At 34.1% G+C, this 24627-nt stretch overlaps 1 protein-coding gene across 5 annotated transcripts in view; it reads right to left on the bottom strand.

Annotated features, from left to right (window-relative positions):
• Positions 1-4165: 4165 nt before the first annotated feature.
• Positions 4166-24627, bottom strand: part of LOC149774231 (uncharacterized) — an 87847-nt gene continuing 67385 nt past the window's right edge. For all 5 annotated transcript variants that reach the window (XM_089945552.1, XM_089945551.1, XM_089945553.1 and 2 more), the window contains 3 exons: positions 21471-21603; positions 18591-18722; positions 4166-7004 (listed from right to left, as the gene is read on the bottom strand). In XM_089945552.1, the coding sequence (XP_089801678.1) occupies positions 6796-7004; positions 18591-18722; positions 21471-21603 (474 nt within the window). In that variant the 3' untranslated portion in view covers positions 4166-6795. The remainder of the gene's footprint in view (positions 7005-18590; positions 18723-21470; positions 21604-24627) is intronic.

Genomic DNA, 24627 nt, shown 5'->3' with positions numbered 1-24627 from the left:
TCCACAAAAGTGTCTCTTAATTTTAAATCTGCCGACAATTACAATAAACTTCAACTTTCAGATAATTACAAAGCTCCCTTTATCTATTCAGTGGGGCTTCAGCAAGATCAAATGTTATCCACTATCTGCTTATATGAAAACGCACCAAGTACAAATCAACGATGGCTGCCATGGTGGCATTGTTATATGCCGGACAATCAGTTCGTTTCTTTCGAACAGCTATACATAATAATAAATCTTTCTTGAAAACCCATTGTCAACGCTAACATTCACTGAGGATTAATAGCGATAAAAGACAATCTAATATTAGCCGTCAGAATGACGCATAGTCGGGTAGCTGCAAACGCCTATTCATCGGTTATTAAGATGCTTCCTAAATATGTATGCGCCACTGGGTGTTAAATCATTGAAACTGTATTAATATTATATGCATGTATGCATGTATGTATATGCATGTATGTATGTATGTATGTATCTATGTATCTATGTATGTATCTATGTATGCATTTATGTATGTATGTATGAATGCTACGGGTCACTCTCATCTTACCGCTTTCTGCCTGGGTTCGAGTCTCTGGCTCGGCTAATGTGGCTACGTGAGACAGCTTGCCAGTAGCTCTTTCTTGGGATTTCATGGGTTACTCCTCCTCCAGTTATACTGGCCGCTATGTATAGCCTATATTATGCTAAACATGACATTAAAGCCATCACAACAACAATAACAGCAAGTCTAGGACTGATGTCTTCTTTATGAAATATCATTGCTGGTGCTGCATAGGGTTTTCTCGTCATAACACTTTGCCTCAGCAAAGTTTTCCTCGTCCATAGCGCATATTTTTATATATTTGGAACCTATGAAATAGTTTAAGAAAACCTAGAGTGTTATTGTCATCTTATAAAAAACAAAGCAATTTTTATATCTGTTGTTTTACATTCTTTTCCCTGCTACTTATATTCCCATCATTAATATTAATGTTCAGGGACCAAAAGGCCTAAATGAAAGTTGTAGAATTTTAACAAACTTGATGAAGTTTGCTTTCAGATATTTGATAAATTGTAATGTACACGAACAGCATGCATCAAATGGATCACTAGTAGATATGTCTTCTCCCAAGTCGTTCATCAGATGTATTTCAGTGCATTTAAGACCCTAAATATGTAATGTACGGTCACAAATTTACCATTGTCTATTTTATTATTGCAATCTTTAGTCCATATTGTGGCCCATTAACTTGCCCATATATGTTCAGGTTTCATAGTGAAGATTTTCGTAGCATTGTTAGCCATAATTACACTCGCATTATGTACATTTGTAGGTTCATATTGATATCCACCGCAAACTGTTATCGCCTTCGTGCCCAAACTGGGAGGCCGGAATCAATATATCTCATTGACTGGCATGATGGACCTTATGCATGCATCAAGTAAGTCTAAAGTTGTCATCCTGTTTTTATTTAATGTTTCCTAGTGTACCAATTAATCTGTGGACAGTACTTCTTGTGTATAGCGATGCATGAAACATAAGTCACTTTTCATTATAAAGGACCTTTGTAATTCTGATCAGCATTTTTAACTATGTTCCTCTTGGATTTTGTGTTACAAATATATAATGCTTGACCACCTTTGCAAACAATGGGTTTATATGCCAAACATTTAAAACGCTGTGTACAATATCATGAATGGTTCCAAATATGATTTTGTACACATCTTTCATCTTATATAGACATATTGCTTAAACAGCAATTCTGCTACAATACTTTCTTAAATCAAATGTTGGTTTCGATCGGCAAATGTATAACGTGGTGTTTTCATATTGTCAGACACACGGCAATACTGAAAATCAAAACAGACATACAGCCACGTTGAATGTTTAACCAATGAATTTTTTTCCATTCTGTATCTGTATTGTTCACAAGCTTTTTTGAATTTTTTTTATTAATTCGTCCATATAACAAACTGTTATATATGTTTAAGGTGAGTTCTACATTATACAGGATAAATTCGTTTTCATTTTAAAACAAGAAGTCCAATTATGTCTCAGATGAATGAAATTCTCTGATATCTGCCTAATTGTCAAATGCATGGGATGTTGGCTAAAAGATACGCCACAGTAGGATGGATTATACTGACATTTTCTCAATACTTTTGCTTGCATTCTATGAAACAATTGCTATAAAGTTTCACATGCCCTATCTTTATCCTTACTTGATGGAACATCATTATAAGTTCCCTAATTTTTAAAGGCCCACATGCGAGTTTGCTTTGCTAGTCGCATTCTGTACATCATGTCATCAGTAAATGACTACTATGAATATTTTCTACGTTTCGTGGCGGACTGGTATTGTTTCTGCAAGATTGAAAGCCGATTATTAATATATACTTTCTATAGAGTCCCGTCATTCTATGGTAAGCATTCGTTTTGAATAAGTCATTAATGTTATATTTTCCATTCATAACCATAGCGGCCAAATTTAATGCTTAAAGGCATGTTGTTTCCAATTTGTAAATGTAATTGTGAGAGATTGCTTCTATCAACTTGATGATATATCGATGTTTAATAGCAGCATATTGCATAGTCTTTGCAACGGTGGCACGTTTCAAGACATATATCTATCATTTGTACATGTAAGAAAAGACTTCCTGCCATGATCCTTTCTATCAGATTTTTTCCAATTCTGTTTAATGGTTTCGTCTTAGTAATAGCCAAAACATTTAGCTGATAAGCATCATTCGTTTCAATTATAAAAGCCCTTTATGCAAAGATGTTCTATGCGAAATTTAGTCACAATTAGACAGGTGTTTTGTGTTTTGGTCTTTAATAGTACGTTTAAAACAGTAATTTCTTTTAGTTTCAGGGATCATAGTATATGATTCACGGATACTAGACCACACAATATGCTTTCTTGATCATATGATGATATGAGCTAAAACAATCAGCAATGTGCAATAAATTTACAGTTATAATGTCACTATTTTAAAAACAAGTGACAGTAGATTAGTCCAGGGTAGTTTTGAATGGTGCCCAACATAATTTTCCACTTGTGCACATATAGAGAGCGAGAGCCTCCACAACATAGACAGAGATGACGCAAATACCGACTTAGGGGAAACTTAACCCCATCCACCAATAGCAGTATTCGGATAAGCATAATGGAAAGTTGAAAATATTTCCGAACGATTACTAAACAAGAATGAGACATAAGAAAGGCAGTTTGTAATTTGTGTTACATTAAAGTGTTCCCATTATCAATTAATGTGGCTCTCAGATAAGTGATTTTAGTTTTGTACTTAATTACAGCAACACATGTAGGTTAGTTAGTGCTGTGGCACTCTTAGTAACGTGCTTTGCCAAAGACACATTAATGTATCCGATCCACACTGATGCAATTGTATAATCTTAACCAAAACTAGTTCAGACTAGTTCAGAATCCACTGAGCCATCAAAGTTATATTTTACGTAATTGAGCAATATAAGTGATTTTTTTACTGAAGGATTCACTAGAAGATTATGTTATTCCCAATGAAATTAACTGCATGTTCGCTCTGATAATTTTATTGATAATCACCAGTCATGTTACATTGGTGACGAAAATAAAAGTTATACATGAACAGACATGTTACAAATTAAATACTAAAAGGAAAAAGTAATAATAAATATTTTAAAATCTGCTTTACTTTTTTGGTAGTTGCAACCTTTGTTTAAATAACTTTGATATAAATTATTAATAAATGCTTGGAAAAAACACTTAAATCTTCATACTAAGAACAATGCTAACGTGAAGATACTCTTCATATATAAAGTGCAATCTGCTTAATTCGTTTTATATAGTCAATGTTTAAATTTCGTAGTCCAACGACTAGTATAAACTAATAATTACAGGCTGCAATTATTTCAATGTTTACCTCTGAAAATTGTAACTTCGATAATTCTAATGGAATTCTCCGACCCAATCTGTCCCTTTCTCATTCCTACTGTATTATCTCTCCTAATCTATATCTGGCAGATGCTAATATTAATATTGTGATATGTTGAATCTAATGGCTATGCGTTGCACATATTTTCAAAACAAAACACCCGAATGTACGAGTAAGCTTGTTATTCGAACCTTTTATGAAACTGATCATGAATCTGCTTCCTAGCGGACACAAAAAAGGAAGACCAATAGGAAAATGTGTTTCTTTATTCAAATATGCAAATAGAGTAGCATACACAGATACTCGAGGTCTCGCATTTGGTAATCTATCGGTTTGGAAGTATTAAATATTACACGATGTTGCACACCTCTTTTATCAAATAGTTTTAAAGGCATGCAATGTACTAAAGATAAATAAACTTATCATTTTAAGCCACTTTTATGAACAAACGCATATACGGGTTTAATAAAACTTCAAAGGTATAGGAAAATTCAGATATAAAAAAGATTATTGGTCTGATATATACATACATAGATAACACAATTCAAATGCGCCATGAAAAAGTAGTGCTGCATACCAGGTTTACAGATGACGTTCAGTAAATTCCTGTATCAATCCGTACATTTGAAAATCAGATGGACGTTTATAATGTTTTACATTCAACATTTATGTAAAAACCAAAAAAAGTTTGTAATTCGTAAAAACATGTAACAAGCAATAACCCCAAAATTACAAACGAATAACCAAACAAATCCAGATTTAATATGACTCATGGAACATTGAAAACAAATTCAAATATGATAATAAATATATTCAGTGCAATAATTTTATTTATATTACGGACATATCTGTATTACTATGAAAATTAAAAATTTACTAATTTTCATTTAAATGATTTATATAGTGCCAATGGTTTATACACAGATGCAGTCCATTCATTCCTGGCCAGTATTTGCAGTAATGATTTGAATAATTATTTTATGTGAAAGGCATATACTAGCATGAACCCCGAATAGGTCCCCATTCATGACACAAAGATAGGTTATCGCGCCGTCCTGAAAGCACAGCCCATCCAATACAGGTACGGTGACACAGTGGTCAAGATAGTATAGTTATCATAAAACGTGTGTTAATTTGGCTCGCACAGTCTAATCAGCCTGAATTGTACAGGTATGATTACAATCTAACAGGAAACATGGCCTCTGTAATCTTTGCCAATCGACGCAAGTTTATCGCACCAATATGCAAATGTGTTGTGCATAATCACGTTTATATGAGATCTTGAAGAATAGCCTAAAATACCAAGTCGGATTATATATATCGCCTCTAGGGCGTTCACAAGCTCCAGCCATCGGTACCAAGATTATCTCAGAAACATATATGTTGTTGATAAACACATCAAATAATTTGATGATACCAAATAAGATTGCAAGGCTAATGTAAATCTGATCCAAAATGAAGCATCTCAAGGGTACACAAGCAAGTGTTGACGGACAGGTGAACGACGCATGACGCACAAAGATGTTACCCCACAATAATCATCACCGTTAGCCCTTATCCAGGTTAGCTGTACATCAAACATGTGTTTATTTCAAAATTCTAGGTGGGTTTTTAAGACAGTTGTTATCTGCATGTACACATTTTTCATATTAATGCAAACATTTGTTTATTAATGTGCATCATGTGTCTGCCAAATATAATATAATGTTTTTAGGTTACTACATTTGTATGGAAAAATATGAACGAGTGTTTCGAATGGAAATACAACACGACCGTGGGAGTGAAGTATATCCATCCGACAAAACGAGTTCATATTTTCCCATACAAATGCAGCAACCGTTTAATTATATGCTATTTTTTATTCTACCTAATGCTTAATTATATTAACAAAATACACTACACGAAACAAAGTAACTGAATGTATGCCGCATTCCAAACTAAATACAAAAGCTCACATTCATCATTACACAATAACAACAGTATTACTGATCACGTATTTTTGCCGATATGAAGCTAAACTCAGTCGCGCGCTCGACGTAACTTTCGAACGAAAATAGCGTGTCTAGCTAAAACTGAAATTTGGAGTCATATTGTGAAAGAATGCGCATTGCAACAACTTTTTCATTTGATCTGGACAAAATAGATTTTGGTATCTTTTTCGATTCTACGAAATTCCGTGATTATGGACAGGATTTATATGACAATTCCACATGAAATAAATATGATCGAAGAAGCGAGGGAGAAGCCTGTTGATATCTACACATGTATTTTTGTTTCTGTCATTGAATGTTTGAAATCATAATGTGGGAAAAATACGAAGTCTTTCACTTGCAATTATCAAAAAGAACCCATGGAATTTAATGCTTATTTCAATTTGAGTGCAGTAAAGAATATGTAATTGCACTTATCATCGAAATTACAGTACAATTGCGAAACGTGCCATCAAGACTGAGAACCTATGACATGGCTCACGCAATTCGATTTGCATTACTAAGAAAGTACATTTTGAGGAAATTCAGGATGTAAAAAAAACTGTAAGTACAAATGTTTGCCATTCTTATCACCAACTAAAGTAAACATATGACTAGTCACTGTGTGGCAGTCCACGAAACATCCGTTATAGTTCTTTCAGAAACAAATTTAAACAACCACAACGTAAAGCGCCTCTTTTGCGAGTGTGAATGATTTGTTTACAAATCAGAAGTTCTGGCGTCTGCGCCCATTGTTTGCATACAATAGAAAGTAGTTTATTTATGCACGTGAATGCGCGAGGCAGTTTCGGGTAATACTTAACGATTTTGACAATGTAAAGTTAACAGAGAAAAAATTGAGCATATAATAAAAATGAATACTGATTAAATACTTCAATAGTGAATTAGGTCATTCCGTATATTGCGGGGGTGTTACAGGAATATTGCAGCTGGCACACGTGACTGTATGGTTACAAGGCATAACAACTGCGCTCATTTTGTTGTCATTGAAGATATTAGACTGATCAGCGGAAAGCAGTTCCTGATGCCCTGTCATATTTTCTGAATTGATGAATGATTGGAGCTCGGTGGATGCCTCTGTTTTCTTATTTTCTGGGTCTACAATGGAAGCAAAATGCTATGCAAGCTTTTATAGAAATGTTATCTAACCTTAAATCAAACGTTCGCTATAGAACAGTGCAAGGAACAACTACATACCAAACTTATTTCCTAGCAAGTATGAATGTAACTGAGTAGCTTATTAAATACATGTTATGAATACAATACAAACAAGTAACAATGAATTAGCGAACACGTTCGTCATTGACCAGTGTAGCAAGATCCATGAAGCACTGGAATGGGAACTCGTTTCGTCGCCCATTACAGCACACATGAAAAAGAGATACAGAACGCGCAATATGAATTTCGGATTGTCAACTATATTCTTTCGTAGTAGTCAAAGGAGACACGAAATTAAGTAACTGGAAGTCCACTATATCTAAGGGCACCCATGTTGTATCACCAACCGTCACATAATTGAATACAGCTGTTTTGGAATTTCTTGCTGATGTTAACTACCATGGAAGTCCACGTATTAGTTAGAAAAGTCATGCATTACAACAGATTAGCCTCTACCATGGCTAACTCCAGTTTTATACATGTGCCAAACTACATTAATATTGATTATGGTATTTGTCCGTGGCTTAGCTACTTGCTAAAACATTAGTAGTAGTAGTAGTAGTAGTAGTATTAGTAGTAGTAGTAGTAATATAGTAGTAGTAGTGGTAGTAGTAGTGCATTTACATTGATTCCCCTTATGAAGAGATAAGTAGCAAAAAATTATCATTGAGAATGAAAATAACGTTAAGACAGAAAGTTTTTACTGATAAAGATTACAAACGAATGTTGTAATATTTACAGCACATCTGTAAGATAACGATACATAATAAAACGAGTTATATGAATTTTAAAGAGAAAAATTTCTAAAGCTTGCTAAAGTAGAATAGTATGATACAATACATACGGTTATAAAACATAACCTAGAACTGTTTGAAAATGTTTATCTATATCCGTATATTGAGAATTAGAAAATTACATTAATAATTACAGATAATGCCATTTTCAAGCAGTGATGCATTGAGAGTTGTGGAATTCAATTAATGAGGATACTTATAAATCAGCTCATTATAAATTTCGTTATTCAGAATTACAAATATATAATAAATACGAATTTTGTTTCTCTCAGCACTTACTTTATACATTTAAAAGAGATTGCTATTGTTAATGTTAACCCTCCTAAATAAACAAGCTGGCTAAATTTATGTTGTGGATGCCCTTTTCTAAAATGGTATACGGAAATTCAATCTCGCTGCAATCTAATTAAAAGTGGATATTGCAACTTTTATTTTTACTGTCTTGGAAAGTATGACTCTGACAAATGAGCAGAAATATTCATTCAGGAAAACATATTCACTCTGGACATCCATCCACTTTCAACTGGCATAATTAAAGTCCATGGTCTCGCAAATTGCATGTTGACGACACTCAAATATAAAACTTTTGTCACCTAAATGAAGTTGATGCTACCAAAAGTAAATGTATTACCGATGTAAAGTAATGGATGGTATGTAATAAGCTGCATCAAACTGATGATAACACTTATGATAACTATGTTACAAGAGAGTTGTTTTGTGTACATCAAAACTCGTGGAAACACTTCACGTTTTTAAGGTCTATCAATCATTGAGCCAAGCAACCAACAAACGTGACCACATATCATACTACTTTATTCATGTACAGTCTTAATTAGTTTCCCACAAACGTGCATCAGATTACCTTAGCCTAATATTACATCTCATGATGTCAGTCCCCAGTCCTCCGCCTTGTTTGTAATTAAGAACAATCGTCGTATGATACATATGAACCAATTAATAAACGTTGTTCAAGCAAACCTAAAACAGATAAATTTCCCACAGATGAATAACGTTTCATGTACTTGCATTGATTGCTCCAAAATCATATCATATTACCATAATACATAGTATCCGTTCGGACGTGTTCCCAGTGGGTGATCAGTGTTTGTGACCAGTGACGCATTGCTAAAATGGATTGCTCTAAGGTTTAATTGTTTCGGCTTAAATCCGGTATTTACATTTAAAGCAAATTATTGAAGCTACTAAGAATAATGTCACAAACATGTTTCATGCATCGCCGAAGACTGCTTTAAGTTACGGCCGCAATGAGCTCTTCAGCATTATTCACAATTTAATGTTAATGAACAACTGTACATGATTCACAACGACGTTCTCTCGAATCAATGTTCCAGACCAGATCTCTACTGTTTTTCCATGATAAAGAACAACACATTGGTGATCAGTTTGACAACACAATTTTAGTTCACTGATTAAGGTTATACAATTGTGAGACAAAATTGCAAAGGATTGATTGAACAGCATTTTGCATGTCTCAACCTTTTTCTAGCATTCAGTGTTATTTAAGTGTGTCCTAAGATCATGTGAACTTCAGTAGTTTTATTATTTTTTAATTAAGTTTGTAATTTTTTAATCAATCTGCTATTATTGTGCTTTGTCAATGAGAATGTATTTATCAAGACAGTCACCCTATATGCCATATTGTACGTTAGTTGATAATAAAAAGAGAACGATTACATAAATAAGAATCCAATCATATCACGCAAATTATTATAAGGGTCCTACTGGGCTTGTTATCATAAAGCTGAGATAACACACCGTACTGCATGAGTTTAAAATATTTGAGTTAGTCTAGCATGTATTACACATGTTCAGTTTAGGCAGTTCCCTTGTGCAAAGGGCATCCAAATTCATCCTTGACACATGAAAGTTTCCTTTATGGCACCCATACGATGCACAAAAAGACCCAATATTGTACAGAAAGAAGATAATTATAGTTAATTGTAGATTGGCTTAACCAAGCTTGTGGACGTGGAGCCATTACAATCTGTCTATGTGGCCTTTAGATTCTTACTCGGCTTTAGCATCCATCCTGCAGAAGCTGAGGGGCTTATATCCATATTCCAGAAGTTCAGGGGCTTATAATGTTGTTTTCGACCCAGAAAAGAGCTTGCTACACATCTAGACAACCGTTACTATTCATAGAACTCGTGATCAATAAGTTATGTCATCTCCTAAGCTTGTATTTTATATTCACGTAAATATCTACTGAGCAGACAAATGGCAAAAGCATATTAAACACAATTAATACAAGGTGATTTTAGTTGTTTGCTTTGAGAGACATATTTCATTCACATTTTAAACGGGTAAATTTTAAGGAGATTGTAGCCGAGATGGTTTATGCTTTGGTCTCTGTCTCTAAGGTTTAAAGGTATCGTGGGTACGACTGTTGGCTTTTATTAATTCACCGTTTATGATAGACATTGAGGCGAAACAGATGATACTCATACTTACGAAGAAAACAATTGGAGTGTACTGTATCTTCTGGGGGCAACGCTTATGTATATGCTTGTATTATCTTTAGAATTCCTAATAATTCGTGTATTCCAATAAAACTGCTGTGAGGTTTTAATTAAACAAGTTAGTATATGTATAATTTGATATTTTTGATTTATTCCAAGAGAATATTGTTAGAGACTCCAATGAAGTTCAATGGAAACAAATGTGTCTCATCAGTGGGGCACAAATCCGTGCGTTGTTACAAGCATAGAGGGAATATAATGAGCAATATAAAAGTCATTTTCCTGTAATACCGCTATATAATCGTCTCTGGAGAAAGATGCTTGTAGCCTGCACACTCAAGTTTTAAGGAAATGCATGATGTGCTCTTTTATTTTATTCTTATTTGCCAACAATCGTGGTTGACGAATCGATTGGAACAAATACCAAACAAATAAGAAATGAAGTGAACAGCACACAGTATGCTAAAGAGCAAGATATTTATACCACTGATGCATTACTTTCGGATTGGAAAATAATGTAATCTAGGTAAGGTACGATGTACTTCTACTCACATTATAATAAATAGTGATGACAGTGATGTAAAAGTAAATAAGATGCCCAATGTGATCGTGCATTTACCCATTTCTGAATGAAAACCTTAGTATTCTGACTTAGGCAAAGATTTATTACTACTGGCATTAATGATATCTTATCTGCAGATTTAACCCAAACGAAATAATATTTTATGGAGAAGAAAGGCATCTGCTAGGTATGATTAATGTCTTTCGCAAGTTTGCATGGAGCTTGACAATATAAAACAAAACAGGCGCTGCTATTGAAGACGTGTCTGCTTCTTGGTCACGTTAACCAGCAAAACTCTTGGGTAATCATGGCGGAAAATTGTAAAACAAATGCGTTTGAAATGTGGCTTGTGAAAATCAGAATCCATAAATATTCGACGTTCAATGTAGGCAGGGCAGTTCTTGTAGAAAGATTTAAAGGGAATTGGAGAATAAAAGCTGGAGTTATTTTAAAAAATAGAACAAAATAATATCAAAATAAACTGTAGTCAATAGAGGACAAATATAATAATTAGGGACACAGCAGGCTTCGAATGCCTCCAGCTGAATTTGAATGATTAAGAAAATCAATATGACGTATAATAAATTATTCTTTAAACTGAATTTTAGTATTGGCGACCGAATTGGACTGAGCAGATATAGATAATAGATGTGAGAGGTCATACGACGTACTGGACAAAATAAATGTTGTGTAAAAATTATAACGATAATTCTTGTGACCTACAATGTTTAAGACCTTAGTAGAGAAATAATTTCGGGAACATTTTATGAGCAAGAACTATTAGCAGCATATCCGTGACTCAAGCCAAACAAGTAAAATGCCTGCATTTTATTTTTAGAAATAATCATAATTTCAATCTGCAAAACAATAATAGCTACCAGATGACAGATAGGTACTATGAAATCGCATTGTACTATTCTGCCAGCACATTTCTACAAGTTACAAGTTTGCTCATGGCTGTCTTGTTTGAAATAAGTAGCCTCAGAAATATGTTTGGATGGCGGAATCAAACGTGACAAATTTATATCGTCTTGGAAAGATGAGTGTGACGAAATTGTCAAAGATTTCGTTAAATCGCACCAATATTTCATAACACAATTAAATCGCGCTCATATATTTCTGATATGATCCGTTTTGGCCAATATATGCTTTGCTGCTTTGTCTAATAATGCATCTACGCGTTCTTGACGTAATTGTAATCGTTACTGTCGCGAGCAATTGCTACTTTATTCTCGTCTGAGTAATGGATTTTTATCAAACGAGTTTATACATTGTCAGATAATATGTGTTATACTGCAGATTTCTACTCGAAGCTGCCGGAAATACTGATCGATGCCATGGTAGAATTATATATATATACATTCTTACAGTATCGCCAAACGGAAATCATGAACCACACAAGCTGCATAAGCCGAGCCATTTTCTATGCAGTTTTGTTTGCACAAAGTCAACAACTCAAGCTGCTCTGACGCGGCCAATTTTTTGTTGTTGTTGCTAGGACAACAATATGCTGATGTAGCTCTTTACGTCCTGTATGAAGTAAAGTATAATTCTAGCTGCCTTAGGAATTATTGATTAGAAAAATAGCTTGCACATTATATAGAATAAGGACAATCAGGAACTTCTTGCTCAGTGGGTACGACTTTGTTATGAAACCGCGCAAGCTGCAGCCGTATGATATTTCAACTATGACAGCCGAGTCAATTCAAATCAAGATTTTGTCGATTGAGCTACGTTTGAGTCATTATATAAAGTGTTCTGGTGATGTTAGCCTGGTGTGTACAACGATGACACTAAAAACGAAGCAAGCTTTATTTATAAGCCAGCATTTGATAACAACAGATATATCAAAATTAGTTTTAGTCTTCTCCCAGACAATTTAGATGTGTTCAAATGCGACTAACCTAGCTGGAGTTTGTCTAGCAAGTCAAGATATGAGGAATCAACGTCATATTATAATCATGTGCGTTAACGGTTGTATTTGGTGACAGAATTATATCAATGTGCAAAAGATTGACGTGAAATGTTTTGTATGGGCCGTACCTGCAATATATCATGGGCAACAAAATTACAGCAGAGTGAGCACATAATTATCAAAATGCATTGAGTGTCTCTGGTATACAATTATCGGTGCAAGTTAATGGTATGCTAAATTTTACGATACTAGATAATATCTCAGACACTGATTTTGGCACTAGCGACAGCAAAATCATCTGCCAGCTACATATTCATTCAGTGGCAAGTGAGCGTGAAATTAGCTTGCTTTAGGTTCACGACAACACGAAGGCCGCTGGACCAAATATTCTTTTCCCTGGTTTGATGAATGGGTAATGTAAAATGCACAAATGCATACAGTAATAATGCAGATGTCCACGTGGTTCTTAAATTGAAGCAACTCTTATTGACCACTACTGAGACTAGGCGAACGTCTTGAAAGCAATTATGCCAGAAAAAATCATAACATAGTGCCATCTGAAATTTCTGTGATAAGACACGCGTGCCATTTATAACTAATGCCCATTCTGAGTCACTACCTTCTCACATATCCGGCGACGATTGCGATCCTAATAAATCTTCTGCAAGAATATTTCCGGAGCATGTCAGATGTGTTCACGCTTACACAGTCGTCTTCGTTAACAATGGGATCTAAGAAATCCTAAAATTGTAATGCTGTGCTAACTGTGAAGAGCAAATCATATAGAGCATGTTAGAAGTGAGTAACTTCGATCGTATTCCACCATGTAAACGCAATTTGTGATGAAGATGACAAAAATAACTTCACGATCTCTACTCTGTGTTGAATTTAACAGCAGCAGCAAAGCGAAAGCAAAGTCAGAGATCACAATATTTCACGAGTCGATATCATATAGCAGCGTATAATAAATCTGAACTTGTGGATGCAAAACAAGTTTCATTTAGTCTGTCATAACCTTATAGACCACCACTTTGATCTCATCCTAAAACATTTTTGAATATTAGAGACGAATTACCTGTATACCAGACATCCTCAGATAGTAGTTATCCTTCTCTCAAATGGTCAATTGAAAAGACTTCTGGTATAACTACTCTAATATGACCTCTAATTTTAGGATGGAACGTCGTCTGATGCCTAAAGTGATTTGTGCTCGAAACATAGAGGACACATTTTTGCCAGTCAGATTCGATATTTGTCACGCAATCTTTTTGTGGTTGTTGTTTACTTCGCCATGCAATGTTTTCCAGCTTGGTTCCATTGAGATTATCAATAATGACACATAATATGCCAAAATTCACAAGTACAACGATTGCCTCGCTTCCTGCATCAGCTATCAAAATTCGTATTCTTCTTAAAAATAGGTGACATTTCCTTGTTCTTTAAATTTATACAGACTATAGATATAATGATCCTTCCATGCCATGCAATATAAGTACGATTACATTGTCTATTAGTAAAATCACTTGCGTTTTTTTTATTAAATGTGATATATAAGCTACATTCGTTTGACATCATTCATATTCGTGTTTCCATACATTTATATAATCATCCGGCTAATAATTCAACACGTAATAATGCAAGAAGGAGCTAGTTGGCTTACCCGTGTCATTATTATATGCGTGCAAGAATCTTTATCCTATAAAAAAATTAAGCTAAGTTTATAAGCTGAGCGAATTGTTAGAGATTTAGACGGGATATGCAGCGTTGTGAATTATAATAATTTGGTGACAGATATGTCATTTGTAGCACTGCGTCTCTCAAGGTTAGCACAATATATTTAAAATGTAGTTACTGATATCAGATAATTTAGTATGAGCAAAGCGATCCTATCAGAGTTGAATATGTTCAAATCAGTTTTGGTGTAAATATATACACTGTATTTATAATCTGCTTGGTGGTTGGCGTTGACACTGACTGATACTTTTAGAGGATCAGGGTCCCTATCAACTTCTAAAATATCAGCCAAGTAAGGTTTCCATATCATAAGTAATTCGCTTAGGGTTTGTTACTATAAATTGAACCCCAAACCTTGACATAGCATCCTTTAGTTGTTTCGCTTGGGATTGTTTGAACAAGAAGATATGAGTAAATCAATATTAACTTCTCCCATCATATTATAAGTGTATACCTGTCACCTGTGATGCCAATTTAAGTCTAAAAACATTCCCGTCAAGGAATAGGATAGTAGTCTTCTCTATAAATTACCTTAAGTTAGGCCAGAGAAACATCATTTTGATCAACCCAGTGGCAATGGCACTTTAGCCGACCTCTGAATCATTTAGACGTTTGCTAATTTGTTCATGGGAAATACTTGCCTTGACTCCTCCTTCACTACTTCTGCCTTTCAAAAAGGTTATTTTTATGCCATCGATCTTTAAAATATCCACACGATCAGTTGCTAAAGTATAAAAAGCAACTTATTTTTTTTAAATCCAGGCTACACTTTCCAAATAATATCGTTGTCCCACATGTTTCTAATATTTATGTAAAGTAAGGTAGTTTCATTATCCTCGATCTATTATTTGTTTGGCAATAAGCATAGAAAGAATTAGTAATAGGAAATTCAATAAAATGCAGGGAATATTCGATGTTCCCTGTTCGATTTATCGTTAAGAAGGGAACAAATGAAGGTAAAATATACATATGTGTGTATCTGTGTTTGTGTTTACCTGATGGTGCAACAATATTGTCGCCATTATTCCCGGACCAAGAGTTGATAAGGATAAACAACACAATAGTTAAGAGCATGTTTGAAGTTATTTTGTCATTGAAATAATAACTGCATATAACTGGAACAGATATTGACTTTAAAGTAGAAACGTAGACTTAATACAGTGTTAAAACTGTATGCTAAACATGTCCAATGCATATTGACTAAAGTTCTCTTTAGATACAGAGCATAATATAAACTCAGTAAGACCGGACATTACATTTCATTTATCATACATGCTGATAGTGGACAAAAATTTCGTTTCGAGATAATGAAGATGACTAGGTAGGTTGATATAGGTCTAGAGACAACACGCATGCATATTACAGCCATGTACATGCATGCAGACATTAAGATAAACATATACGTAAACGTATATCCACATTCACTGGAATAATTCAGTCAGTAGCTATGCAATGTGCGATCATTAGAATTTGTATATTTCTTGTTATAGTGTCTGCTCCATGAGCTTTATCACTTTACAGCAACTGTTCTCTCCGTTTCTGTCAGAACTGGTGGGATCAACATGTGATATGCTGATTTCTATTTGAGGCACTCCCGATCTTGACTGATGTATGATTTTTGGTCGGAGATTTTGCGGAAATGATCTTGCGATCATTGTAGAATATTTCTTTGTGAGTGAGCAGTATGGCGTTGTCAACACTCAGTGTCGGCAAAGTTCGTGATGACTGTGGCCGGTAGAATGTCTAGAAAGCAGCCTTTTATAGGTTATTCATGACATGGCCGTCTGCGTAGTACTGAATATCATCCTCTTTGTTCCTTAATCATCAATCTTGCATTTGCCTGAGTTTGCATTTAACAGTCGGCTTATGTTGTTGAAGGCTGTGATATTAGATGGTAAAGTGCTGTCTTCTGAACAGGCTTTGCATAAATTAATCACAGTGTTGGCTTTCGTGAATAATTCGTCTCCAATGTTTTAAACTTTTTTCCTAATAATGGTTACATCGGATTACAGTTCGGCATTATTTTTACAATCTTTAAACTCCATTCGTGACGAAATACTTACTGTAAAATATTGATTATTTTCTGTTTGACCGGTTTTGAGAAGTCATTTAAATGCTTTCCATTTTTTGTAATTCACCTAGACATCGAAGAGATGAAAATAAGCAGGATTTATTAAATTACTCATTTACAAGGACGATTTGTTTCATAGTTGGTATATTAATATTCATGATTTCGTTTACTTGCCTGCGTGTTTTTCAACTTTTACCTGTTGAATGGCATCATCTCCACAAACTTAAGATGGCTTTATGCCATGATGTCTTGTGTAAATTTCAGTAGCCTTTTACTGAGTTGGTGTTTATACCTTTATGCACCGAAGCTTTTCACAATACAATCTTGGCATATTTACATTTATCACTTGACCTAATCAGGCAGAATGAAAACCTACAGAACCAAATAAAACTTTTCTTACAAGGATTTTGCAGTTTAATATTATTCGGGAGAGGAGGTAGGCAAGTTATGAAAATACGAGTAATCCAATTTTCTCCATCAAAACTTAAATGTTAATGAAAGGTTTAAAATTTCCCTCTTCGTGCCAAATCTTACTAAATCTGAGTGTTAAGTATTCACCACTAGAGAGACTCACTTGATTATATACCAGTAGAAAATATCAGTTTTTATGCAAAAACATCGTATGTTGTAAACCACTTACTAGACTACATATGGATGAAACAGGTTTGTTGATTAATCTTTAGAGATCAGAAGAATTTTCATTATATATGTTCCAGGCGAATATAAGAAATTAAATGTATGCACCAATACAATCAAAGTGTATACATGCTATGTTCAACTAGGAAACCTTTACTGAGACAAAAGGACTGCAGAAGAATGACAATCAATCCACCTACCCGGTTATTCAAATATGATATTTTACCCTTACAAAAATATGCAGTAAACACGTTTGAGCCAAAACCGTTGTCAAATATGAAAGTACCATATCTGCTGATGTTTCACTTTTTGATTTTCAGTATTGCAGACACAACCATACAAATAGACATAAGTATGTTACTTCATCAAGATTTTACAAGACTTTACACAATGTACAATACATACTAGGTTCTTAAGAATAAACATGGCGAGGATGTTCAAGATAGGAAAACTGTAAATATTATTTATAATCCGTTTCCCTCATGAATACTACGAGCATTACATAGCAATTACCACTGAAATGAAACTATAACTTTGTTTTAACCTTCTTCGTTGCTTATGAAGATCATGCAAGTTGCTTGTTGTTTAAAATCACCGCATATTCCAGAATGTTTGCACTGTTGCTTTGTTTCCTCCCTTTCCACATTAACTACTATTTCTACTGAAGCTACTGTTTAAACAAAGAAGGCGATGTCTAAATATATGAAGAAAATATTAAAGTCGTATTTTGAAAGAAACGGTGACATTAAGCTTGAACAGCTTCTCCAGTCTGAATCAATAAAACATTAAACGCCTGCCAGTTGCTACACTTTACGGTGCAAACTGCATCATGTTACAAGGGAGATGCGTTAAGTACATTTAAGGTACACTTCCATTATATTACAGCATAAAAACGTCATCTTTCAGGATAAGCTACAATTTTATATGTTTGCTTGTTCTTGTAGCGCTCCTTGTAAATATTTCATTATCGGTAACCACATGAGTTGAAATTTCATTTCCAGCGTAGTCTGCTTATGAAACTATCATTTAGCTGGGTCTGCACGTTGCCATTTTGCAGTCTAGAAATCCACTCCTTTATTACAAATAAGCGTTATAAAATTATTAGCACCAATTTAATGGCAATATCGACCCAAATACTTATCAAAAATGACTAACCCCTTTCATTTTAGAAAAGCGTTTGTGCTGGGTGGAATGTTTTCTTTAAATATTTTTTTCATTTTTCTCTTTCAAATTGGCAAATAGACCTGTGTAGTGAACAATGTACACAAAGTTTGGATAAGATAATACAGTATTTATTTCAATTATTCCAAGTACATGAAAAAATTATAACTTACTGTTTCTGCGCCATTTTAGGACACGTATCGCAATCACCATTATCACCAAAGTGAATAGGATACCAAGACATGCAGAAATAATCATATAGACATTCATACCAGATGACTCCGATGACTTTATTGAAGAGTTACCTGTAAAATACCACAACATGTATATATATATATATTGCTATGTCATACTGACGAAATCTGAAAGAGCCCTAACTTGATGACGGCGACTAGTATCTTTAACACAGAATTGTTAAGGAAATGTTTAATGCATTTTTGTAAATGAGAAGAAAACATAGCGCATATGTATATATAATCCTTTAATATCTGGTACATATGATGACCTAATAAGTAAATTTCCCAATTAGTTCATCATTTTATACTAACACTGTCAGTGGGTTCGGAATCTGAAAGTATAATGCATTTGCAGAAGCAAACCAGTATACCTTAAAACAGCTATCATACTGAGACTGGCACTGCCGCAGTCACCTTACAGTGTTGTTCCTAATTTATTTCAGTAGGACACTGCATCTCTTTCCGCCAGTTGGCACTCAGTCCCTCTTGAAGGCAACCCATGATTTAATCTCACTCGTTGACGCACGAAAATGTGCCATGAATAATAATTTAGGATGCCAATTTGTCAGCATTTACGTTATATTTCACTTCCATTGTATATAGTGTCTGAAAGAAACAGTTCCTACGATTTTCATTGCATATCACATTTCAATTTTATTTGTACTTTATATTTACCAATTCCGCACTTTCATCCGAATCAACTGTATTAGGTGTCACACCTGATTCAATCAAGTATAGTAATATCGACACAAATTGTATTTTTTTAAACACTACGACACTAGAAATGTTTTGATCAAAATGCATTTTTCTATACACTCGTAGCCCAAATATGTTGGGGTCTTTGGGGTAGGGTCTGGAGGTAGATAATAGTATGTCGTCTTTCACCAATATCTAGTCAATATTTAACAATATAAAAATGGAGTAAAAAGTAATTTAAATAGAACTGTGAATACCTGGCTCATCACATCACCAATCCTAGTATCAAATATCATTTACTCCACAAAATATACAATATATATATATATATATATATATATATATATATATATATATATATATATAGAGAGAGAGAGAGAGAGAGAGAGAGAGAGAGAGAGAGAGAGAGAGAGAGAGAGCTATAGGGCGCCATTCCCGACGAAATAACATGTGTTGCATACTTTGAGCTGCCTTGACAGTTCTTATGTTTTATTTTCTACAACACGGAGAGCCTACAGCGACTACATATGTATATACCACATGTGCAAGGGGAATTATACTTAGTTATGAGTGTGTGAGAATTGGTGCGAGGAGATGAACTACAATAAAACACTACTAATCTCTCATACTGGTTTCCTGTGCCTAGACCCTACATGATATATGTAAGAATAGTATTATAGTGCGCATAAAAAGGTCAAGAGTATTTAGTTTTATGATGAGAATAGTATTCTAGTGTGGATAGTAAGCATTTAGACGATAGCATACTATTGATACGCGTTAACCACATAAATTATAAGTTTACAAGATTTAACAATTACCGGTAGATGGTATCTTTGACATGCATATTGAAGATTCTAGATTTTACATCCAGGCTATCATTTTGACCTATGCAGGACTTTATAGCATCCACGAGATTCGCAATGTTGTTACGAACAGGAAGACGAAAATAACAAGAAATGACGACAATAATGAAGAAGATGATGATGATGGCGATAACGGAAAATGGTAGTAAACAATATGAAGAGTCCAAAATTGATACGAAGTATTGCAAAAAGAATTCCGACCTGGGTCACAGCTGTTCTATTTAGCCGAATCATATCTGTATTATTACATATTTATATTTATGTGCATGTCCAGCAGAACATACACGGATGGACTCTTTGCACGTTTCTCTCTCTCTCTTTCCCTCTCTCTCTCTCTCTCTCTCTCTCTCTCTCTCTCTCTCTCTCCCTTCTCTGTAGTATATATATATATATATATATATATATATATATATATATATATATATATATATCATAATTTGAAGGTTATTGACTACTGTTTAGCAAATGATGAATTACCATAGACAATTACCACTCAGGATAAGTACAAGTAGTCTGAAGGAATATTACGTAATTCATCTGATTATAATATTAGAGTCTTATCATAATGACGCTATTAGATTTTTATTTGTTCATAAACTAGATAAATATTAGTGCTATATTGCACGCGCAATGATGTGATTCCGATTTCAGTTTCTTAAGGAAATTTACATTTATCAAAATCGTAATCATAGCAATGAGCATTCTCTAAATGAAAACTGAAAGAAACACATGACACCCTATATAGATGTTTTAGAAATGATTTCATGTTTTGATGTAACATGGCTCTAGTATATTGCTTTTCCAAACAGTTCAGAAGAGTTTAATACTTATATCAAAGAGAACAAATCACTTTTCAAAGTACTCCATTCCGATGATTTTATAAAAGAAGAATGTATAAGGCTTAGTTACACTGCTTTCAGTGTGTTTCAAATACTAGTTCAGTCATCGTGTTATGATATTTATGAAATATGTCAGCATTCGATATTCCTTTCAATCTACTGGACCTTATTGTACAAAGGCGGCTTAATTACGTTTGTCTCACTTAATTCCTATTAGTCAGGATCATTCATGCTGTGGTTTGATTTCTGGCGCACTTACATTTCACAAGCCACCATCCCCATCAACAAACATTATCGGAAGGATCAACAAGGAAGTGATATCAAGGTTGTTCTAGTTTTAGGAATAATGGTGGGTCTTACCTCCAGGCATAAACATTGTGATTTAATTATGTGACAGAACAGAACTACATATGTCTTACTTCCTTCTATTGTGATGCTGTCACAGTAGTCCTGAGGCATTATGTTTTTCACACAAGCTAGGGCCGGACCTTCAATGCAGGCATGATATATACCAGCTTCCTTCCCTGGTGTAAGCTTTAACTTTTCTTTGTTCTGTAATATAACATATTTATAAAGCATTTGGTTCATAATTTCAAATGTTGTGGATCAATTCCAATGCTATATCAATGAGTCGCCGTGAAGAATTATTAAACAATAGGCATCAATTTAGAAATTTTACAAAGCATGTTTCTTGCTTAATTCATATCATTTATCAAATGCATTTATTTGATCATTTTATTCTTTGTGCATATTGTTTATCCTTAGTATTTTGGTTTCTTTTCAGTCGCAAGAATTGTATACGCTGGTAAAATCCATAATTCTGACTTCCAGTCATTATTTCAAATTATGTTCAAACAAAATACAGATTAAATTAATCTTGTTACGTATCAACTTATCGACGGAATATTGCCTAAGGCACTAAGTATTTGTTAAACTGGACAGTATGAGAGTAATATGTTACATGTTGTTAGGAGCCTACGCTCCAAACATAAGTAACAGAAGAGTGAGCGACAATAAACTTTGTACAATTTAACAAATAATTTATTTCCCTAGAATACAAAGAGAAAATGAGAACAGAGAACATTGATATTGCGAAGTGAATCCCCAAAGAATCCAAGAATTTAAGCCTGGTATGTGTTATTAGAACCCTACACAAATTTATATCAATATTTTATTTAATTAGATTATGCCACGGAGTGTCTATACAAAGTGACTGATATGTTTTCTGAGAGTCGAGTCTTCAGACACAAAATGTCATATTTCATTTCATGATGTATGTTAGTGTATGCAACAATATCTTGTCTTGTTTTCCGTAACAAAAACATAAGGTGTTGCTAACATTTGTAAAGATTTATTTAAGATTGATGTGAAAAAATTTCCGAAAGAAACTAATGCAGTTGCTAGACGGTAATTATCTTGATGTGCAATTTTACATAGTTATTTTGGTTTTTGTTTTCCTTTATACTCGTATTTGTTGCTTCATTGTTTTTCTAATATGTCTGTGCTGGGTTTATGTTAAACACTTTGTTGGTCGTATTCTGTTCTATCCTTATCTTTCGGCATGCACTAACAAACATCGGTCAGCTGTGGCCACTATCAATAACAATCATGCATTTCATTTGAAATGTTTATTTTTGCTTTAGGGATGAATTATAAATACTCGATAAGAAGATTGAAACCATTTTAATATACATATATAATACTGATATATTTCGCTTTCATACTTGATAATTACTAGCCCATGTCAATGTCGTAGATATTGGCGCAAAATTATTCTTTCTTCTCTTTCATCCCAGTATTTTAAAAATCCGTTAAGACTCTGAGCTTGGTTAAGTTTCAGTATACCGTTCATATAAATATAAAGTGTCAATACAGAATGTTCATCTAGGTTAATATGTCCAAATTTCTATAATTACAAAACCTTCCGTTTGATATTGAAAGCTCGTTATATTTAAAATATATCACTGATTTTTGCATCCCTGCTTGTTTGAAATTGTATGTAGTGGTTGAAATAAAGGAAGAAAATTTGGTTATATAACCTATAATTGTATTGTCAAAATTCCACTTAATCATTCGAACTATATCATCCTTGATATAATTATTCTCATTAGATATTCTTGTGTTCATATCTCCTGAAGACATATTGGGGTGTAATATATACATGGATGTGATTTTGTCATCTTACATTGTTACAGTATCATCCTGTAAATACTGTCTCTACTTGACTATTGTATTTATCTTCTATCCGGTTCCTCTCAATATCAGAATCTTTAAACAATTTAAAACCACAGATGCTCAGATTGCCCCCCCCCCCCACGTACCCTTCACTGGCTGCCCGTTTTGCTCCAGCATTAAACACAAACTATGTTCTTTCTGTTACATTTCGTTGAGTGCATCCAGTCTAAAAATACCTCTTGAATGTCAAGTATATGTATATGCACAATGCCTGTAGATACTCGCACTCATCTTCTGACACTCTTAGTCTCATCAATCCATCTACACAACGCAACAACAACGTGTAAAGCTCTTTTGCGTAACAGGGCATATATGCGTCGTGACAATGTATATCAATGCTTCCTTTAGATGATATGTCCGGTGTATCATTGGGAGTCTTATATCGTGTGCAATATCCATTTCAAAATGACGCGGAACCAAATACTAATCACGGATTTGTATGTTCACCTATCTATTTAGTGAAAGATTGTGACAGACCATGGACTTTCACCTCACAGAGTACCAATAAGCGAACACATCGGTGATCATTCTACCATTCATGAGCAATATGTCTGAGTAACCGATTGTAAATCTGGCATTCGTATTCTACATCTCGTCCGAATGTTGGGCATCCATAGTGAGGTTAAGTGCACTCTCAAAAGTTAGTTCAACATCAGGGTAATATCTTAATGCAGTTATATTTTGGGTAATTAGAGAATTGTGGATTTGTTATCTTCCAAACGTTTACTTCTTCTCAAAAAATATTTAATATGTTGACAAACTTCTCACATGAATTAGGTTATGGAAGATTATGCTTTGAGTAGTTTTTCAAATTTGAGTCCGTTTTCAGTAAAACTTAGCACGTTCCACATTCGAATTTTCAACGAAAATAACATTCTCAAATATGAAATCACATAATCTGCTGTAACCACAAAAGAACAAACACGGAAACGACTCGTAATCAAGTGCGTTGGTATCGACCTTTGCACGTAAAAAACAAATATCTTTTCTGAGAAAAGAGTTCGTGCTAACAGAGCGGAAACGTGTACAATGTTACGCTGTTTGCCTTATAGTCCTGAATGTCACCCGTACTTTTATATCCCCATATGCTGATACTTTAAATGCTATTATTATTATTGTTATTATTATAATAATTACAATTATTATTATTATTATTATTATTATTATTATTGTCATTATTATCATTATTATTATTAGTATCATTTTGGATTCTTTTCATTGACATGCAAAAAGTGCATATATTACAGCTTTTCTTCTAGAAGGGCGAATGACCACATATCAAGAAACTCGAGTTTTACACTGTCAGCCTTTCTCTTGTTTCAATCATCAGCAAAAGTGTTC

The sequence above is a fragment of the Sinohyriopsis cumingii genome, unplaced genomic scaffold (genome assembly GCF_028554795.1).
Source record: "Sinohyriopsis cumingii isolate HCF-2022 unplaced genomic scaffold, ASM2855479v2 utg000360l, whole genome shotgun sequence".
Classification (NCBI taxonomy): domain Eukaryota; kingdom Metazoa; phylum Mollusca; class Bivalvia; order Unionida; family Unionidae; genus Sinohyriopsis; species Sinohyriopsis cumingii.
Note: the sequence above shows the minus strand (reverse complement) of the source record. Positions and strands in the feature narration are given on the sequence as shown.